The sequence below is a fragment of the Desmodus rotundus genome, chromosome 13 (genome assembly GCF_022682495.2).
Source record: "Desmodus rotundus isolate HL8 chromosome 13, HLdesRot8A.1, whole genome shotgun sequence".
NCBI lineage: Eukaryota > Metazoa > Chordata > Mammalia > Chiroptera > Phyllostomidae > Desmodus > Desmodus rotundus.
In genome coordinates, this window is record NC_071399.1 from 16637042 (window position 1) to 16657103 (window position 20062).

The 20062-nt window shown below is 46.2% G+C and overlaps 1 protein-coding gene and 1 long non-coding RNA gene across 7 annotated transcripts in view; one reads left to right on the forward strand and one right to left on the reverse strand.

The window, feature by feature from the left end:
• Window positions 1-3240: 3240 nt before the first annotated feature.
• LOC128779880 (uncharacterized) lies at window positions 3241-10354 on the reverse strand. Of its 4 annotated transcripts, none has more exons than XR_011650721.1 (4): window positions 10168-10354; window positions 6716-6822; window positions 5199-5767; window positions 3241-3471 (listed from the first exon to the last, which is right to left on the reverse strand). It is a non-coding gene; the product is annotated as an uncharacterized lncRNA (long non-coding RNA). The 4 variants fall into 4 exon arrangements; XR_011650722.1 differs by having other exon boundaries at window positions 5199-5354; window positions 5520-6822; XR_011650723.1 differs by having other exon boundaries at window positions 3241-3467; window positions 5199-6822.
• Window positions 10355-10422: 68 nt separating this feature from the next.
• Window positions 10423-20062, forward strand: part of RBPMS (RNA binding protein, mRNA processing factor) — a 167307-nt gene continuing 157667 nt past the window's right edge. For all 3 annotated transcript variants that reach the window (XM_053916731.1, XM_045197190.2, XM_053916733.1), the window contains exon 1: window positions 10423-11013. In XM_053916731.1, coding sequence (XP_053772706.1) covers window positions 10948-11013 — 66 coding nt within the window. In that variant the 5' untranslated portion in view covers window positions 10423-10947. The remainder of the gene's footprint in view (window positions 11014-20062) is intronic.

A 20062-nucleotide genomic window follows, 5' to 3' on the forward strand; every position in this document is an offset into this window, starting at 1 on the left:
TATCCAAGTTAAAAACACTAACTTGAAAAGATATATGCACCTCCATATTCATTGCAGCATTATTTATTTACAATAGCTGAGATATGGAAATAATCTAAGTGTCCATCAATGGGTGAATGGATAAAGAAATATACATGTGTGCGGGCGCACACATACACATCATAGTCTGTCCAGAGAAAGTCCAGCCATTGTTAATATAATGAGGCCAAGAAGAGAGGACTGGAATGTGCATACATGAACAATGATGACTTCACTGTACTAGTCAGTGGGGGTGGTAGACACCACTGAATGAGCATGTGTACTGTGTGGCTGTCACATTCAAAATGACTGAGACTAGAGCAACAAATCTGCATCAAATATTGCATTAAGCTTGAACATTCCTCTGTGGAAACTATTTGATGATTCAGAAGGCCACAGCTATGGACAACTGGTGACTGGCAGTTTTATCACAACAACAAGCCCACTCACACATCACGTCTTGTGCAGTTTTTTTGCAAAATATCAAATGACCTGGGTGATTCAGCCCCGCTACAGCCCAGACTTGGTGCCCTGAGACTTCTGGCTTTTCCCAAAACTACAATCACCGTTGAAAGGTAAGAGATTTCAGACCATTGATGAGATTCAGGAAAATATAATGGGGCAGCTGAGGGCGATTAGAACCATGTGAGGTCCTAAGGTGCCTACTTTGAAAGGGACTGAGGCGTCATTGTCCTATGTACAATGTTTCTTGTATTTTCTTCAATAAATGTTTCTCTTTTTCATATTACATGGCTAGATACCTTCTGAACAGACCACACACACACACATATATGCACATATATATCTTACATATATATATGTTCAATATTATTCAGATACAAAAAAGAATGAAATCTTGCCACTTGTGGCAACAGCGATGGAACTTGAGAGCATCAGGCTGAGTGAAATAAGTCAGAAAAAGACAAATGCTGTATGATCTCTTCCATATGGAATCTAAAAAGAAAAATGTATGAAGAACAGGTTGGTGGTTGCCTTAAGTGGGCAGAGTGGATAGTAGGAGAAATGGGTAAAAGGAGTCAAAGCTAAAAAGAAAAAGAAGGGAGTTGTGTGTATTAACACTTTTTCTTTGTAACTTTCCCTGATGAAGAAGATCCCTCTTGCATTTATAAAATTACAAGCACATTAATTTTACATTAATTTTTATTACCATCTAAATATAATAGCCACAAATAGAAAGCTGTTTGTTTTTTAATTCCCATTTCACTCATTGAAAATTTACTCAAACCCTTATGAGTAAATTCAGCATTTATAGAGGAAAAATAAAAAGAGAACATGCCTGGATTTTTCCTGTTGGATATTCCTAAAAAGAGGGGAAAATTTTTAAATATTAATTTAACAGTAAGTTGTGGGGGAAAGGAGGAAGCTGGGTACAAAGCACTTTCCTTTCCATCAGCCCTCCAGGCGACAGCCTCACTCTTATTCTCCCTTCCAAGCTGCCAGCTGCTACCAAGGCTTGAATCGAGTCTTGGGTTGGGGGGGGATTCTTCGGTGTAAGGTTGTTTCTCAATGGTCTCCCACCAGGCTGAGGATTTACTTTTCTCAGTGTTTAGCCATACACTTTGCAGCTTCCCAAGTTTTAGTGCGGTTGTTTTCTCTCTCATTCTCTTTATTCTTATTAGTTTATGTCTTAAAATAATGATAACAGCAACAAGTCCTTTCTGTGTTTTTTATTAGAGGTTTTGGAACACAGTAGACAGAAATGTTTATATTTAACCTGCCATCTTCAAATAATAAAATGTGACAACCATGTAAAGTTTGTGGCATGGCCCCCTATTCAGTGCTGTTAGCTGCTATTACTGTTATTATTTTTAAATTTTATTTGTTTTTTAGAGAGAGGGGAAGGGAGAAAAATATCGATGCAAGAGAGAAACATCAATCAGTTGCCTCTTGTACATGCCCCGACTGGGGACCAAACCCACAACCCAGGTGTGTGCCCTGATGGGGAATCAAACCTGTGACCTTTTTGTCTATGGGATGACACCAAACCAACTGAGCCACACTGTTCAGGGCAGCTGCGTTGTTTTTATTCGTGTGCTGTCTCCTCTTATATCTCATTGCTTAGTTTGTCTCTGTTCTAGCTAATCTTTCTCCTTGTCCAGTCCAAGCACAGATAGTTCTGATGATTCTGTTCTCCCACCTTGTTACTGCTTAAGCTCACCTGTGATTTCAGTTCAGATCGCATACAGAAATATGTATTATCTCCTATCTCTGGGCTACAGACTCATTTTCCAACAATCAGTGTGATCCTGGCACTCGAAACTTCATATGCCTGATGCTCAACTCATCTCTCCACACAACCAAGCCTTCTCTGGATATGTCTGTCTGTGTGTGTGTGTGTGTGTGTGTCTCTCTCTCTCTCTCTCCCCCTTTTCTTTTCTTTCTAGAGTTTGCATCACCAAATTCTTGAAGCCTTCAAACCTGGCTGTTAAGTCAAATGCCTCATTTCTCCTTAGCCCCTACAATCAATCATTTGTTATCCATTTTTCATTGCTTATCCCCAGCCATTCAATGTCATCATTTCCCATCTACTGTCTTGCTTCCCTCGAATCTAGCTCACTAGCCACTGGATTGCTTTCTAAAGGGCGGTTCGTAATAATGACTAAATGAACGGATTCTTTCGCCTTACCTTCTAACACTCTACTTAGAGGTTCATTACAATCTAGACAAGTTAGAGTACAGTACACATTTAAACTTTGTGAATTTAGCATTTGACCTTTGCTTATAAGTGACTCTTTAAAAGGCATTTGACAATTTATTGTTTTCCTGAAGTGCAAATTCCAATCACATATTACTGTAAGACTGGTGGTAGGAAAAGCCGCTCGATCGGAAGCGAGCCTTGCCCGCTGCACCCCAGCCACACCTCGGTCTGGCTGTGTTGTTTTCTACTTACCATCACGTAGTCAGCAATTTTTATTCAGATTCCAAAGGGACCACACCCATTTTTCAATTCTCCTTTACTGTCTTTTGGAAGGAAAGTATATGCTAGAAACGGCATGTGTAATTTTGTTATTTTATAGCTATAACTATTGTGTCAAAAGTCACTATACTTGCTCACCGCTGTGCTTCCTGGTTTTCAGAGCCTTGCTTACGTTGTTCTCTTCTCCAGTGTTTTCATTACATATTGCTACAGAAGTAACCACCCCAAATCCGAGTGGCTGAAAATAGTAACCATTTATTTGCTTACAAGTGTATTTACAATCCCGGCAGTGCTCTGAGAAGGGGGCGTGTCTCTGCTCCATGTGGTGTCAGCTGGTGCAGCTCCAGGTAGAGGGTCTGTCTCAGGATGGGTCCCTCACAGGTGGGCTGCGGGCACGGGCTGTGGTGGGCAATGGAGCCATGAAGCTGTGGGAATGGGGTGGGGGGGCTAGGACTTGAATTTCCTCCATGTGGGCCTCTCCAGGTGACTGGGCTTTGTCATTACATGAAAGCTGGCTTCCAAGAGAGAAGAAACAGAAGTTGCCAGAATTTTTTAATGCCTGAGCTCAGAATTCCTGGAATGTCATTTCCTTCATACTATATCGGTCAAAGCAGAAACAGGCTCAGCTCAGATTCAAGGGGAGGCCGTCTAAGCTCCAACCCTTGATCGAAAGAGTGGCATGAATGTACGAAGAGGTGAAGTTATTTGAGGCCACGTTTGAAGAATAGTTACCACTATCCACCCTACGGCCACAGTAATACATTTCCCTCCTGTATGAAACACACACTATTTCCTCCTTTGAGGATGTCAGAATGGTTTATCCCATCGTACATCATTTCAGAGTCTAGAACGGGGGTGAGCGAACCGCAGCTGGAGGTCCAAATCACAACCTGTGGACTATTTTTGTACAGCCCCTGAGATAAGACTGGTTTTTATATTTTCACAGAGCTATTAAAAAACAAAACAAAACAGAAGATGTAACAGAGATCATACATGTGACTGCAAAGCTTAAGATATTTACTATCTGACACTACACAGTTCGCCAACCCCGGGTCTAGGATACTGGCATCGAAGTCAGATCCAAGTGCAAATGTGGCTCCTGAGAAGTTTCCCTTTGATCGGAAGATCAGTGAAGCAAAGAGACAAAGTGTCTGTTTCTCACACACCCAATAGCTAATGGGAAGGCAAAGGCAGGAACTCTATAATAGATACACACTCCCATCCAAAAAGAGGAGAAAATGGGAGGGAAAGGAGAAGTGACACACAGCACTTCTGAAATCCAACTCTTCAAATGATATCAGTTCCTTAATTTCTACTCCTGCTCTTTGGAAATGACCCTCAGTGGCTCTTTGCTTCATCTTGTCATATCTTCCCTTTTGGAAACAGTCCATAATTGCAAATGAGTAGCTTCCTCAGCCTGCTTCCTGCCTATGAAGTTGAAGGTCCAGATGCCTCCAATTCATTGCGAACAGTCTCTGTCTATTTCAGTGTAAGCTGGTAAAGATCCTAAAATAACGATAGGTTTCTTGTAGTTCAAGTTATAGTCATACTTTTTATTTTCAAAGACAGGCCTTTCTCTACCTTGGGCCAATGACTGTTGGGGGCAACACCATTTCAATTTTTACAAGCCCTGCTTTCTAGTTGAAAGGATCTATTAGGTACTACCTTAAACCTTTCTGAGCTGTCTACTTATCTATTGCTGTATAATGTTACCCCAAAACTTAATGGCTTAAAACAACAATCTGCTATTATTTCATGGTTTCTGTTGGTTAGGAATCCAAGGTTCTGTTTAGCTGGGTCCCTCTGCCCCAGGGTCTTTCAAAGCCCACGCTGGAGTTGTCAGCTGGTCCATGGTCTTGCTTTAGTCAGCTCAGGCGACCGTAACTAAACATCATCGAGCAGGCAGCTTAAACAACAGATATATATCACAGTCCTGGCGGTTGGGACGTCCAAGATCAACGTGCCAGCCAACTTAGTTCAGGGTGAGTGCTGTCCTCCTGGCTTGCAGATGCCTACCCTCTCATGGTACCCCCACGTGGCAGAGAGGGCACAGGCTTTGGGGTCCTCTTCTCTTAAGGGCACTAATATTGTCACAGGACCCGACACTCAAGACCCCATTTAAACCTGATTACTCTGCAAAGTCCCTAATGCCATCACATTGGGGGGTGTGGCTTCATAATATGACTTTTTGGGGAGATTCAAACATTCAGTCCATAACAGGTCTCATCCAGGGACGACCCACCTCCAAGCTTACTCATGTGGCTGTTGGCCGGATTCGGTTCCTTGTGGGTTTTTGGACTGAAAGCCCCAGTTCTTCTCTGGCTCTTGAATGGAAGCCTCCACTGTCCCTTTGCCACATGGGCCTCTGCAGAGGGCAGCTCACATCCTAGTAGCTGGGCTTCCATCATCGGGAGCATGTGAGAGAGCAAGAGAGGGTGTGTGGGATGGGGACCATGTTCTCTTTGTAATCTAACCTGCGTGTGCTGGCAGGTGGCTCACTTGGTTGGAGCATTGTCCTGTACACCAAAAGTTTGTGGGTTCAATTCCTGGTCAGGGCACCTACCTCGGTTGTGGGCTGGATCCCTGGTCGGGGCAGGTATGGCAGCAACTGATTGATGTTTCTCTTTCGCCCCCTTCCTCTCTAAAATCAATAAACCTATCTTCGGGTGAGGATTTAAAAACAAAAAGAAGTCATTAGGTCCAGCTGACACCCAGGAGAGGGGATTACACAAGGGCTTGAGTACCAGGAGGTAGGGGTCATCACCTTGCTTACCACAAGGTCTTCTAGTGACATCCATGTCTTGAACTTCCCTAAGGCCGTATTTTTAACATGTTTATTGATTTTTAGAGAAAAAGGAAGGGAGAGATAGAGAAACATTGATGTGACAGAGAAATATGGATTGGTTGCCTCTCATTGGTGCCCCGAATGGGGATCCAACCCGCAACCTAGGTGTGCACCCTGACCGGGGATTCAACCCACAGCCTTTTGGTGTAGGGGACGGTGCTGCAACCAACAGAGTCGCTCTGGCCAGGGCAACGTCACGTTTCCTTGACACTGCCTTGGATTTGACCTTTGCCATTTGGCTATTTCTTGTTTTGAGAGTTTTGTTCCTTGGAGAAGCTAGAAAAGGCAAACAGCTTTATTTCAAATCCAGGGAGTCCTGGATTCTTTGTTATTTGCTGTACACCATATTCAAGATGGAACAGTTCCTTATTTTTAGCTCATTTGGCTTCTCTTGTGCTACATTGTAAGTACTTAAAAGAAACCATTCAACCCTTCCAACAGTCTATCCAAACATCTCCGGAGCCAGAGCTCATTCATGCTCACTAGGTATCTTTTCTATCTTCCATGTAACAAAGGCTAATTTAGCTAATTGTTTGTCCCATACATAAATGTGGTTCCCCCTTCTCCAGCCTGGATTAAGAGCAGTCTCACTGTCTGTTAATAATGCTCTTGACTAGCAGACTCAAAAAGTTCTCCCAGCTTCTATCCCCCACCTGATCCCAAAGCCGCTGCCACCTGCTTTAAGTTTCTGTGACAGCTGGACCTCACTTATGAGTATGTAATTATGTGTCAGTTATCCATTGCTGCATAACAAACTACCCGAGAATTAAGTGTTTGAGCACAGCAGCACTCCTGTGCCAACGGTTCTGCAATTTGGGCACAACTCTGAAGGCAGCTCATCCCTCTCACAGGTAGCATCACGTGGGGTGGGCGGCTATGCTAGAGCTGGATTATCCACTTCCAAGATAACTCACTGATGAGGCCGGCAATTGGTACCAGCTGTCTGCCGAGAGCTCAGCTGGGGCTGTCATTCTCTTCCACGTGGGCCTCTCTGCATGGCTGCGTGGGCTTCCACAAGTAACTGGAGGGAAGTGATTGAATCTCAGAACTATTTAGGAGGTCGAGATCAGGAGGATGTTGTGCAACAATGTGAATATACTTCATCCTACTGAACTGTACACTTAAAAATGGCTCAAATGGTAAATACTATGCTGTGTGTGTGTTTTTAGCCACAATTAAAAAGTAATACATACATCCAGGGAAGATGGTGATGGCCTGGAAGTGGGTGGGGGCAGGATGAGGGAGAAAAAACGAGCAGGGATGACAAGACCCAGTAAAACAGACTCTGGCCCCCAAGAACTTGTTTTGGTCCAGCAGAAGAGTGAACAGCCACAACACATGTGTCGATACGGCAGCCTTCTGCTGTCGGGCTGACAGAGAGGCAAAGCCCATGCCTCAAAGCAGACCTTTATGCCTGAGATTCCCAGAGAGAAACATTTAAGACATAATTATAGGTTTAGATTTCTCAAAGCATGCCTCCAAAGGAACAGTGCCAGAGAAGCAGAGATGAGCCATAGAAACTACAGGTGCACACCATCTTCCCCTAGCGATCCAGCATGTAACCTGGTGGGCCAGAAGCAATGCGGTAGGGTGGCGGGCAGAACGGAAAGCAGATGTTTCTTGGTCATTAGCTCTGTTTTTCTAGGATATAAAGTCCCTTTGTTGTCTTATAACTCTTGGTGTGTCTGGAAACTATTGCTACTTAGAGGAGATATCACTTTTGGAACAAAACGTGTCATAAAGATCATTTACATCCTGAAGGAATGTACATTCTCCCCCACCACTTCATACACAAACTCCCCACATTCACAAGTTCTGATAAATAGCCAAATCTACAGATTTTTATGGAGTTCTGTTGGCAACACCAACTCTATTGCTCTTCCAAATACGTCTAAGCCATTCTTAATGGAAGGGACAAATGAGGAGTCCCCCCGTTTACAGGTGTATTACCTCATCCCCACACGCTTTTCTGAACTTCACTGTCTCCGGTGACCGTATATTCTAGGTCTCTCTGCTCTGTTGTCAACTGCCTGGTGTGTCAGTTGACTGGCTGAGTGGTGTGATTTCATTTTTTATTTCCTGAAATCTCATCATGTGTCCCGTTCTGCACAAGCTCTCTATCTGGGGTTTCCCCTCTGCAAAACAATGAAGACCACCACCACGAATCTGCCAGGTGTCCCACCCTGCTCAGTCTCCCCACATGGAGACCCTTCCACAAATTCAGACCCTCCTGCCCCATCGTGGACGGATCTACTGTCATTCAAGCCTGAGAATCGAAACTGGTAAGACAATGTGTTCGTTCATTCAAAAATAATTATTGACAGCCTACTACGGGTTAGGCGCTGTGTAGGTATTGGGAACACAATGAACAAGCCAAACATGGATCCTCTCTTGAACCTTATTCTTGTTTTTTATCCCAGAGATTTTTGACTTTTAACAATGGACAAAGTGCTGGCTTGGCATAAAGACAAAGGAATCAGATTCTAGTTTGGAATGAAGCCACATTCCCTTGGGTGGGGCCTGGGGAGGTTCTCCCAGCGGCCGGGAATCACACATCTGTCACCTCCTTCATAAATGGAGTCTGACTGGAACCATCAATGACGAAATCAACTGTCATTTTTCTTGGGCCTTTGCCAGGCTCCAGCAAGACAATGCCTTTCTGTGAAGAATATTCAGTAAAAACGAGAAAGGCCAAGGAGAGTAACGTGCTGGCCTTCATCGGTCAGCACAGGGGTCCGGGACCACCACGCAGCCCACACTCTGGAAGACATTGCCCCCTCGTGGCTGCTCATATAACGCAGGGGGAACTGGAAGTGGAGAGGACTGTCCAAGTTTCCAGATTAATTGCAACCCCTGCCTCCTCTGAACTTCAATTGCATTTGAATAGCCTGGCTTCATTTTCACCCAGGACACACCTTTCTTTTCCCATAGAGAGAAACGACCTCATGACAGCAATTCAATCTTTATCAAAATCTGCAGACTCCCCTCACCACCAAGAAAAAACCAGCATGGAAATCCGGGAATCACGACTGTTTTTCTCCTCTAAGGCTCTTAAAGCAGGTATTTTGCTTTCCGCAATTCGCACCAGGACCTGCGAGTTGCCCTGCCGTGCAGCTGTTTGGGGTTATCTTGTCGCCACAACACCACTTCCCACTTCCCAACTTGGAAGCCTTAGCTTCAGTTCCCACCGCCACCCTCACCCCGTTCGCAGCAACACTTACACCAGTTGGTAAAGAATGTTCCTGGGGAGGGGGGGAGAGAAACAGTGGAGCAAGACAACAAATAATTAGAAATAGTGGTCGTCGCTGTGCTGGAAAGCAGCAGCATGCTGGGAGAGAGAATTCCTGGGAACGGGACGGGAGGCAGAAGCTGCTGCTGTATGCAGCTTCAAATTTTTGTGTTTGCAGCACTCACGTTTAAAAAACACTTAAATGACACAGTATTGGGGAAAGCTCTCTGTGGCCCGGGACTAAATGGAAATTTCCTCAATGATAACGTGAGCGTCCTTGCATTGTAAACTTAAGCTGGGTAAGAAAGGGCGCCAGGTGCTGTGCTCTATCAACAGCCAGCTCCTGGGAGATACACAGGGATGCTCCCATTTCACAGGTGGGAAAAGAAAAGCAGGCGGTCCTCCCGAGGCTGGCGCCGAATGAGCCTCGTGCTCTGACCTCCCAGGTGGCCGAGCCCCTTTCTTTAAGCTGCTTTGACCCTGCGAAGGTCATCTGTACCGGCCCCCAGCTCCCTTAGCCAGCAAATATTCGCCGAGTGTCTACGAAGGTATAGCAGGTAGCGTAATTTAAAAACTGTGGGATTAAAAAAAGATAACGTGGTCAAGGGCGTTGTCTTCCAAGGAGGATCTCTCAAAAGAGCGATAAAGACAGCCAGGTAAAGAGATAATTCCAGAACAGTTTGATAAGAGCTGGGAGAGGGATCTGAACAGGAGTCACGGGGAGCCCAGTGGGGAGCAAGGCGGCGGACGCGGGGAGTCTGAGGACCCGGCGTGGGAGGTGGGCGTGAAGCTGCGCCTAAAAACGCGGGCGCGGGCCGCCCCCGGATGTCACTCGAGTCCTCGCATCCTGTCACTTGCGGCTGCCAACTAGGAAGGGAAGACGGGTCTAACCCGGCACGGAAAGGAGGGCTAGGCTGAGGCTTAGGAGTGCAACCCCCCGGTGAGAAGCCCGCAAACAAAAGTAGCACATCACACCTCGCGGTGGTCGCACAGGCAGGGCCTGGCTCCCCGAAGCCCCGCAGCAAGCTCGCGCGCACCGCCACACCAGGTCGCCAACTCGGGCCCGCACGGCCGCCTGGGCGCCCAGGGGCGGACCCGGCCCGCTCTCCCGCTCCGCGCCCTAACTCTCCGACCTACCGCGAAGCCGCGGGCCGGGGGCCGGCCGTCTCCCCCGCGGCCCGCAGCCCCTCCCCGGCGCACGCCCGCGGGCTGCCCGGCAGCGGCCCTCGGCGCAGCCCCTCCTTTGGCGGGGGGCTTCGCTGTCCTAGTCCGGTCCCTCCTGGCGACAGCCCGCTGCCCCGTCCAAGGAGGGCGGAGGGAGGAGGAGGAGGAGGAGAGAGAGGGGAGGAGAGAGGGGAGGGAGGAAGGAGAGAAAGCGAGCTGCTCGGCTCCTGGACTTCCCAGAGCCTTCCTGGAGCGCGCACTCTTCTGCTCTCGGGTCCCAGCGTCCCAGCCGCGGCCCGCGCCCCGCTGCTCCTCACCTCCTCCTCCTCTTCCTCCTCCTCCTCCTCCTCTCTGGGCGCCTCTCGCCCCCTCCCTCCAGTAGCTGCTAGGCTCGGGCTGCTGCAGCCCCCAGCCCCTACTCGACCACATCCCCAACTCTCTGGGGTCACTCCTGGGACGCGCGTCCTCGCCCCATCCTTTCTTCCTTCCTCCCCTCGCGCCCGCCCTCGCTCTCCAGGTCTCCCGCCCGGGTCCCGATTGTCTCCGTCCCTCCCCAGGCAGCCGGCGCCTCGCCCTGCCCGGAGTCTCCCTGCACTTCCTGAGTCGCCTGCCGCCGCGGTCGCGCCGCGCCCGGGATCCCGAGCCGCCGCCGCCCGGCTCCAGCCCGCCGCGCCCGGGGAAGGGAAGAGTGGGCGAGCTCGCCCTCGCCCAGCCCCGCGCCCCAGCCCTGCCCGGCGAGGAAGGACCGGGAAGATGAACAACGGCGTCAAAGCCGAGAAGGAGAACACCCCGAACGAGGCCAACCTTCAGGAGGAAGAGGTACGGAGTGGCTCGGTGCGGTGGCGGGTCGGACCGGGGACGCCGGCCGCGCGCCGCTTTTCCCCGAAGTGCGGGCGGAGGCAGGCGGGGCGCGGGTCCCGGGGCGCCGCAGTCCAGGGGTTGGGGATTGCCCCAGACTGTGGCCCCGGGAGGGTGTATCCTCGAGGAGGGTGTTTTTGTGTTTTTGTGGGTGCGTGCCTAAAATTGCGTAACTTTGAGGACTTTTCGGAGACTTGGACGCATAATGCTCAGCTTTGTTTGCCTGAGATTTTAAAAGCGGAATCGAGAACTGCCTGCTGGGTGACCTCAGATTATTGGGACCCGAAGGGTCCGAACTTCTGCGTCTGGCGCTGTAAGTTGTGGGGTGTGTTTGTGCGGTTTCAGGAAGAGCTCGGGGGAAGTTTGTCTTAAAAGATACCTTCTGTTCCCCGCCCCCTCCCCTTTCAACGACGCAAGTTCTTGGAGAAATATCTTTCCAGCTGAGGCGTTTTGGATTAATAGATAACTCCTGAGCAGCATTCTTCTCTGATGAGTCAGAGACCCCGAACCTGGGTGATTAGGTTTTGTAAATTTAGAGCGGTGCGGTCGTGAGGAACAGAAGAAAAAAAAAAATTTAAAACTTTACCACTTACCAAGTGGTCATCCAGGCTGTTTTAGAAGGACTTTGACTTCTGAGCGCAAATTCCATTGGTGGGTCCCAACTAACGCTAAAAAGGTTGCGGCTGCGCAGCGTTCCTTTGATGGAAGGAAAATTCAGCAAGGGTGGGAGGGAACCTCTGAACACACGTTTCAGAATTTTGTCTTTAGAATACTTGTGGCACCCTCTACGATGGTTCCGTTCCTGCAGGTACATTACCTGGAGTCCAAGGAACAATATTTTCGCTTACTTTTTAAGGTCCCACCTACTGTAGTTCTTACACATTCTAAGAGGAACTTCAGAGTGTGTGTAAGAGGAAAGAAAACGTGCGTGTAGACATGCCCTGTGAAGCATTCGTATAGGTATCCGGGCATACAAGGTTAACAGAATGGAAAACTGATTCTAAAGCGGTTAGGATGTTGAGATTATTACCGAGACACCGTGTTATGTGCAAACTAAAATTCTGGCAGTGAAACCAAACGTTGGGGAGGATTTAATAAATACATATAAGCCACCTGCACAGTGTCCACTTGTAAAATGGGAACTATTGTTGTAAAAAGGGAACTATTTAAATGGGGATCTTAGGGGAGAGACACCGAAAGACCATGCAAATTAAATCAAGGCTTTACTCTGAACACAGATGTGTGGTAGTGAATCTTAGGTGAACTGCAGCAAGCCACCTCAGGAAATTGCCTATTGGATTATAAACTGTTATTTTGAAAAGTGTTGTTTACATTCTTGTTTTTAACTCCAAGTGAAGAGTCAGTATTGACATTTTCTTTTTCAAAGAGATGAAGGTTGAAATTTCAAGTTCCATGTTTTTCCTTGAACCCTACCTGCTGCTTTGCTATTTATTTTCCCTACCATTGAATTAAAATGTAAAAAACAATCACAAGTTTGCCTTATTTAAGAATTTCTACGTTTAATTTATCCTAACCCATGGAGGTAATGATTGCTCCAGAAACCTTTCTATTTCAATTAGGTTGGCAGTCTGTTTGCTTCTGAGGGTGAGAATATCTTGTATGAAACCATCTTTCTCTGTTCACCCCATTCAGAAAACTTGCAAATAGAAAAAGTTAATCAGGCACACCAATGATTTCTTTTTTCTTTTAGTTAGGTGGTAAAGAGGTTTGAGTGTCCCCAAACCATAATAACCTACTTAACTTGACAAAATTAAATGGAGAAAAGTCCCGTTTTTCTGCCTGACCTTTCTCTGCCTACCTGCTGACACTACTGAGGTGTCCTGTGCCCTTGTTACTGGTCACCTTCACATGTGAGGTTGTGTCCAAATGGAACCACAGGCTGTCCCAGTACAGGCACTGCCTCTTACCTGCCCTGGAGCCCTGACTGTTGCTTTTCAGGTGGGAATGGCATCTGACTCACAGAGGTGTCAGTAGTTTTAGCAAGTCACTGTTATTTTGGAAATAAGAGGACAGTTAGGAAGATTCCAGAACCCAAGTTGTACAAGGGGTGAAGTGTGCGAGCACAGGCACCACGAAGACAGTGTTTACAATGTGAAAATTCCAGGAAAAGTAAGTTGATCCGAACTTCCAGGTAATTTTGCCCTAGTTCCCTGTTTTGGGTTTATGTTTTGATTTTGAAAACCTAACCTCTTTTGTCTAACCCTGAGAGCCACAAGTCAAATAAATAATGGTTTTTAGTGAGTCCCATTAATGTGCTCAGCGTTATACAAAACCCCCACACTGGATCCTTTTCCTGCCCACCCAGCGACCAGCAGCTTGTCCTCACACACATTTAAAAGTCTTGGCTGGGGAGGACTCCAGTAAACAGCACATACAAACAAAACGTATACATACAGAACGACAAGAGAGGAAAAATGCGTTTTGTTGTAGTTTATGGTGGTGGTGGAACTGATGGGGAGGAGAGGGTCCAATCATCATTGAAAGAAAACAGTTTATTTCATACATCATCAGGGTAGTTTAGGTTTTCTCTGCCACATTATAGAATCGAAGGGTGGGTTTTTTTTTTCTGTTTTTTTAAATGAGATCCTTTTATCTTCCTGGACATTCCATTCCTTCTGGAGAGCTTCTAAAACTTACTGTGAAATAACTGATGCAGAAACACTTGGTTCCAACTGTAAAGATTACACAGTCTAGGATTTAGGAGGATTTTTTCAGCTTTTCAAGGTTGGATGTTTTTGAGAACTGGGGCAGGACATAGACTTCTGCTTTGGATGATATTTAAAGCTTTGAGAAAAAAGTAATTTTAAGATTTGGGTAAGCAACTATGTAAGAGATAATATATCTGGCTTTCTGACTTCTAGCATGCTACACATTATGATGTATTCCTGTGCAAGGTGTTCACATAAAGGAAAACGAGTTGTTAAAATCTTACTGGGATCTGAGATTTCTAAGGCTGATGTATAGGCAGTAGATTATTTCCTACATCGTTTTACAGTTAATAGACTAATTCTTGGAATTTGCCTCTGATTTTGTAGTAGGCAGTATTCTCTTAAGAAACCAGCTTTGGCTGATTACAAATTACTTTTAAAAGCAGTGTTATTATGTTGAGGTGATGGTGTTACAGTAGCCAAAATATTGGAGTCACGAAGAAAATTGTTTCTTACAATTGACACCTAGAAAGAGTCCCATGTCACTTTGATGTGGCGACCACAGGTTTTCATTGGTCATTAAGATTATTCTACCTTCTGACTTGGGAAAAGTACAAGATGGTTGTATACAGTTTAACCAAGTCTGGAGTCTGTATTACTCCAGCTCAAATCTAGTACAATAACCTTGCAGTGCAGTCACAGAGTAGGATTTGGTGACAGTGTTTTGGGTGAACCTGTGGTGACTTCATAGTAAAGGGATGCTGTAAAACCACTGCCAATATGGCATGCACCTTGGTTATTTTTCCAGTAGGGGTTTTTACATTTCCCTGGTAAACCCTTAGGCTCATGTGCTTTGTTTCCAGTGGTGTGTGTTTATTGGATAGTTTGGACAGAGTAGAGGTTCCTTTTGGAGATGCTTTTATATATTTGGGGGGGGGGTCATATTAATTTTGCTTTGAGGACAAAAATGATCAGTGTTGGGGTGGGGAAGAAGAAGTATTTTGGTGGCTTAAAGCAACAGAAATGTGTTCTCTCATGGTTCCGGAGGCCAGAGATCTTAGAATGAACGAGTCCTGTCCACCACCTTCCCTTTGAATGCTGTATGGGAGAATCTGATTTTCTCTTCCAGCGTCTGACTGCGTTTGGATTGAGGGGTTAATCCTCAATGTTATACGTTAAATGAAAAGAGCAAATTTAAAAGCTTTATACTATGTGATGCCAATTCTTTCAAAAATACCATGTAAAACCAAATATTACTAAAAATTACCTGGTGGATCACAGGTCATTTTTATACTGATGCTTTTCTGTGCTTTCTGAATTTTCTAAAATGAACAGGTGATCAAAAAACAATCTTGGCTGTGTAGATTTCTTTCAATTTCCTTGCAGTATTGTAGGTGTCACAAAATGCTTGGGTTGGTTACTTTCCCTTGTGTTCACAAGCCTCTCTGCAGGAGTCAGACCTCCTCTGGTCGGGATAGCCTTTCTTCCCAAGGTTTCTCTCAGACATGCCTTTGTCCCCACTCTCCTGTCAGCTCTCCCTGTTCTCGTCTGCTTTCCCTATCCATCCCTACACCAGGTCGCCGGGTCCTCTGATACCTCAACTCCTTCAGCACTCATCTGTCCCCACACAACACAGGTCCAAGGTTGGCATTCAGGATTGCCTTCGTGTACCTCTGCACTCTGCACACCAGTTGCTCCAGCCACCTTTTCCCTCTTGATGGAGCCTGAGCTGCTTTCAAAGCAGGAGGCAAGTTTCAGCCTACATTTTTGCAGGATCTCATCACCTGAATGTCCCAATCCCAGAGAGATGATTTTCCTCAGAATTCCAGTTATCTCTGTTATCTCCATTGAACTTTGTGTTTCTTATCTCCATTTAACTCCTGAATCAATACCTTCCTCCCTGTAGCTTTTTTAAAAAAAAGATCAGTGCCATCTTACGGTATTCACAATACAGAACAGGTACCCATAGATAGTACCCCAGCACCAGAGAAGTAAGTACCACATACAGTTGCAAGCTACACACATACACACATGCATATAATAATTTATAAATGCATAATTTATAAACATATGAAATAGCCTTATTGGTAGGGTTGGTGATGACTTTTTAATAGGTAAGCTGTTAAAAAGCAGCCCCTGTTTATGATTGCGATCTCTTGCCCGTAGGGGATTTAGAGATGTCATGGATGGCTCAAATGGGAAATTCACTCCTTCCACCTGCCACCAATAAGCCTCCATTTGAGTGCACAGGTGAGCATGCCTGGTCTACCCAGCAGCCTCGTCCAGTCTGGGTCTGCGCATTCCGAGGTGCATTTGGGTTTTAACCACTAGAATCTGTTTTCCGCTGTGGAACTCACTTTGATCCTTTGGACACGGGCTTCTCAAAGCTGTGGTGGAAGAGCACAGAGTCCCCTGAATCCCCAAACAAGCCTGCTCTGTGTGACGGCCACTTTGGAATGTTTGTGTTCAGTGTCATTTGGCACCTTAGTGTCTGCCTGGGGGTAGGGAAAAGGGAATGCAAATGTTCCTCTTGAACAGTGCTTGCTTTGGTCAAAGAAAAAACTTAGGAAGGAATGAGGGGAATGAACCTTAATAATAGCTGTAGCCAAAGTGGCTGCATGGCTCAGTGGGCTTGAGGCCACGTGCGACCGGATATTTAAATTGATCTGTGTTGATAACAGAATGTCATCCCTGTGGGGATGAGCTTATTTGATGTGTGGGGATAACTTGGTTATGGCGCTTTAAGGTACCTTAGAAGATGAAACAACTTAAGTGTATTGTGTGTTTGTTGGGAGGGGGATGGGAGGAATACTTGACTACATATTAAAAGTACACATATAAAATCAATGTACATCTTCAAGTTTTTCAGAATAAAGTTGTCCAGTTTGTCATTTTTACTGATAGCTGAGAAAAAGAAAATACTGGAATCCTATGAAATCCTATGAAAATTCCAGAACTCTTTTTACCCATTCACTCAAGAAACGATTGCTTAACTTTTGAGCATTTACTATGTGTCAAGCCATGGCCAAGCACTTAAATCAGTATTACATTGTTTCATCCTCCCAGGAAGCTGATGTGGGTATTAACCTTGATGATCCTCATTTTGTGGGAGCCACTGAGGAGCTGAGTAACTGGGGCCTTTGTGTGCAGATTCTGGGGTTACCAGGGTCTGTGAGAGGTAGTCCTGGCAGTTTAGTGGTGATGGCCCCTTGGGTAAGCAAACAGGTCTAATAAAGCACTGTGTTAAAGCAGGAACACAGTTCCCACTGCAAGGAGGAGAGGGTGATGGAGCTGTGTCAAGGAAAGCTTTGAAAAGAGGTGACATTTGAGCGAAGTCTCAATTAAGATTTAGCCAGATGAGGAAAAGGTTGAGATGGTGGGAGAAAGATTGGACTATATGAAAAATACAGAGGCTTAAAAAAAATTGACCCTTCTGGAGAAGCGAGGCACAGGAGGAGAGGAAGGGAGAAAGGATGAGCCTGGGGAGGAAGGGAGGCGTCAGTGGGGAGAAGACGGAGGAGCTGGCCTTCCACACCCGGGTGTCAGACTCCATGGTGTGATAGCAGCTGCTGTGCAGTGGGGACCTGGCGTTCTGGGATGTTGCAGTGGGAAAGGGCATGCAGCAGGTCTTGGAAGAGTTGTGGAGAGTCCTGATGTGAGTGAGAGTAAGGCAGTGCCTGGCAGTGGCCACGGAACCAGAGACTCGGAGCTGCTCGGGGGGCCTCACCACTTGTCAGGTGCTCAGGAGGGGAGACGCGCTTCATCTGGGAAGCCTCTCGGGTTTCTCCAGGGGACGACTATCTACTAGTGACTGTGTTTGTAGAAATAGAAAATAGCGAAGTTGAAGGGGAAAGAAAAGCAGGCAAGAAGGAGGCGAAGATGTTGGTTTTGAGATGGAGAGGTTTGATCTTGAAAAGCGATTTTTCAGAAGGGTTCAAGAATCCATAGCTGGTGGCAAATGGTGGGCGGTATGAAGAGGCGTGGGGGCTCCAGTGCCCAGGAGGCCTGTGTGGGTAGGCAGCAAAGGAGAAGTACATTGTATTTAAAATTCTATCCTATGTAAAAAAGTGCTTGAGGGGAGGGGGTGCACTGGAAATTCTTGGGATAAATTAAAGCAAAAAATGGAAAGCACTCTTTGATTTAGGAACATAAAAATATATTACATATAATCTAATTATAACTTAATAGTGTTTGTATATGTATCTATTGGAAAGCCTGAGAGGAGGAGCTTAGAAAAATCTAGGTGTATATATTAGAATTTCTGAAGCACTTTTTTTTTTTTGGCTTTCATCTACGGTCATTGGAAATGGTTTTCTTCTGAAATTTGCAGTTAATTCCCAGGCTGTCACCCACTTCTTCCTGACCCCCACCCCTGTACCTATAAGGGAAGATGAAGCTACCATAGCATTTGTAGGTGGGCTTGGAAAGTAAAGGTGAACGGCCTGGAGAGGTTTGGGCGTTTTTCTAAGAAAACGTTTCCCCAACTTGTTTTGTTCTTTTTTTGAATTTATTTGGGGGTGGGGTGGGGGTGAAATAGTGAAATGAGCCTTTGGCCAGAGACCAAAGTCATCTCTTTTGTGGGTCACATTTTTAATTGATTCATTTCGTGCTTTCCTAAAATTTTGTTGTCTGTTCTGCTCTCCAGTGAGGCTCTGCTAGTGGATAAAGAAGAATAAGAGACGGTCTGGGAACTTCAGACAACTGCTTGCATTTGAATTTCTCGTAGGCCTTAACCCTACTGCAACCATTATGATGCATATTATGTAGAATAGTGGAGAAAAAGGAAATGGCAGTAATAAATGCCAATCACACCAGGAAGATTAGCTCCAAATTCCGGCCTGTAACACAGTATTGTCACACAAATGTAAGTGCTGAGAGGACGCTGGTTGCAGCCTTGCTGGATCCTCTGCGCCCCTTGGAGTTTGCAGAGGTGTGAGGAGTGAGAAGCCTGGCAGGCTCAACGTTAAGGCGCATCTCTCCAGCCCAGAAAATAGGCTGAAGGCCAGCCTCTACTTTGAATTAGCCGTTACTTCTCATGAGTTGATTTTTAAATGACGTTCCTCTGCCCTTCCTGAATTATGTCACCAGGTAGCTATGCTGGCAGGTGGTCACATTACCCTAATAGAAATCGCCAACATGAAAGAAAAAAATGTTTTCCCTTGAATCGTCAGGGTCCTGTTTTGTGAAAATTTCTCCTGTGCTCACCTATAGGATGGATAGTTGGGGCCTCGTGAGAGAAGGTGCAGCGTAGAAAGTGCTATCCTATTACAGAAGTACCAGAATTTCCTTTGTGCGCGGAGGGGAAGTGCTACAGAAGTGTAATTACTTCACCCAGCATGTGTGATTTACAGGCCTTAAAATGTGTTTGTTTCCTAAGAGAGGCATCTGTTTTTCAATACAGTATCTCTGTAAACCGCCAGGATGTGTTTTGGAGCGAATGGAGGGGGGGCGGGGAGGAGGAGATGAAGGATGGGGTGGAGGGTGACTCTCTCTTTCCCCCTCTCCCTCTCTCTCCTCCCTCCCTCTCTTTCTCTCCCCCTCTCTCCCCCTCCCTCCCCCTCCTGTTCTGTGCCTGCTCTGGGATGCTGGGTGATGGGACCGAAACTCCCCAGGCAGGGCCTCGCTAGTCAGTAGAAAGAACAAGGGAGTTGCTGGAGTCCAGTCAGCCACTACTGGGCCACACTGTCGTGTTCGATTCTGCCTTCTACCCTCCCCACTCTCCGAAGCCTGGTTCATTTTCCCATGAATGAGCAAAAGAATTGTTAGAGCTGAGTCAGGCCTGGACCATTTTTGTCACTCACATTTCTTTTTCGGCCTCATTTAATCTGTAAGGAAATTAATTGCAGGGAAAATTGAAGATCAGGTGTGTATCCAAATGTAATCAGACTTGTAGAAGCATTTATGGATTTTTTTTTTTTTTTTGCACATTAATTCACTAAGCACTTACCGAGTAGTGTCTACTCTGTTTTAAACATGGCACTTTAAAAAACCAAATGAGGTGTCATCATCCCATGTTTAGGGATCAGAAAACGGAGGGATTAAGTAATTTGTCCAAGGTTTTACAGCTGGTGGGTAGGAGCTTAGAATGTCTCCACGTGATGTGGGCCCAGCTGGTCTCTGACCTCATCTAGCAGGAATCGCAGCCTCACTCCTCCTGCCTCAGCTGCTTGGGCTGAATTTAGGGCCCTGAAACTTGCCAAACTTGCTCCGGCCTCAGGGCCTTTGTGCTGGCCCTTCTGGCTGCCTGGAAACGCCTGCACCCAGATGTTGTTGACAGGACAGCCTCTTCCCTGTCGTTCATTCAGATTTCAGTTCCGAAGTTACCCAGAGAGACCTTTGAC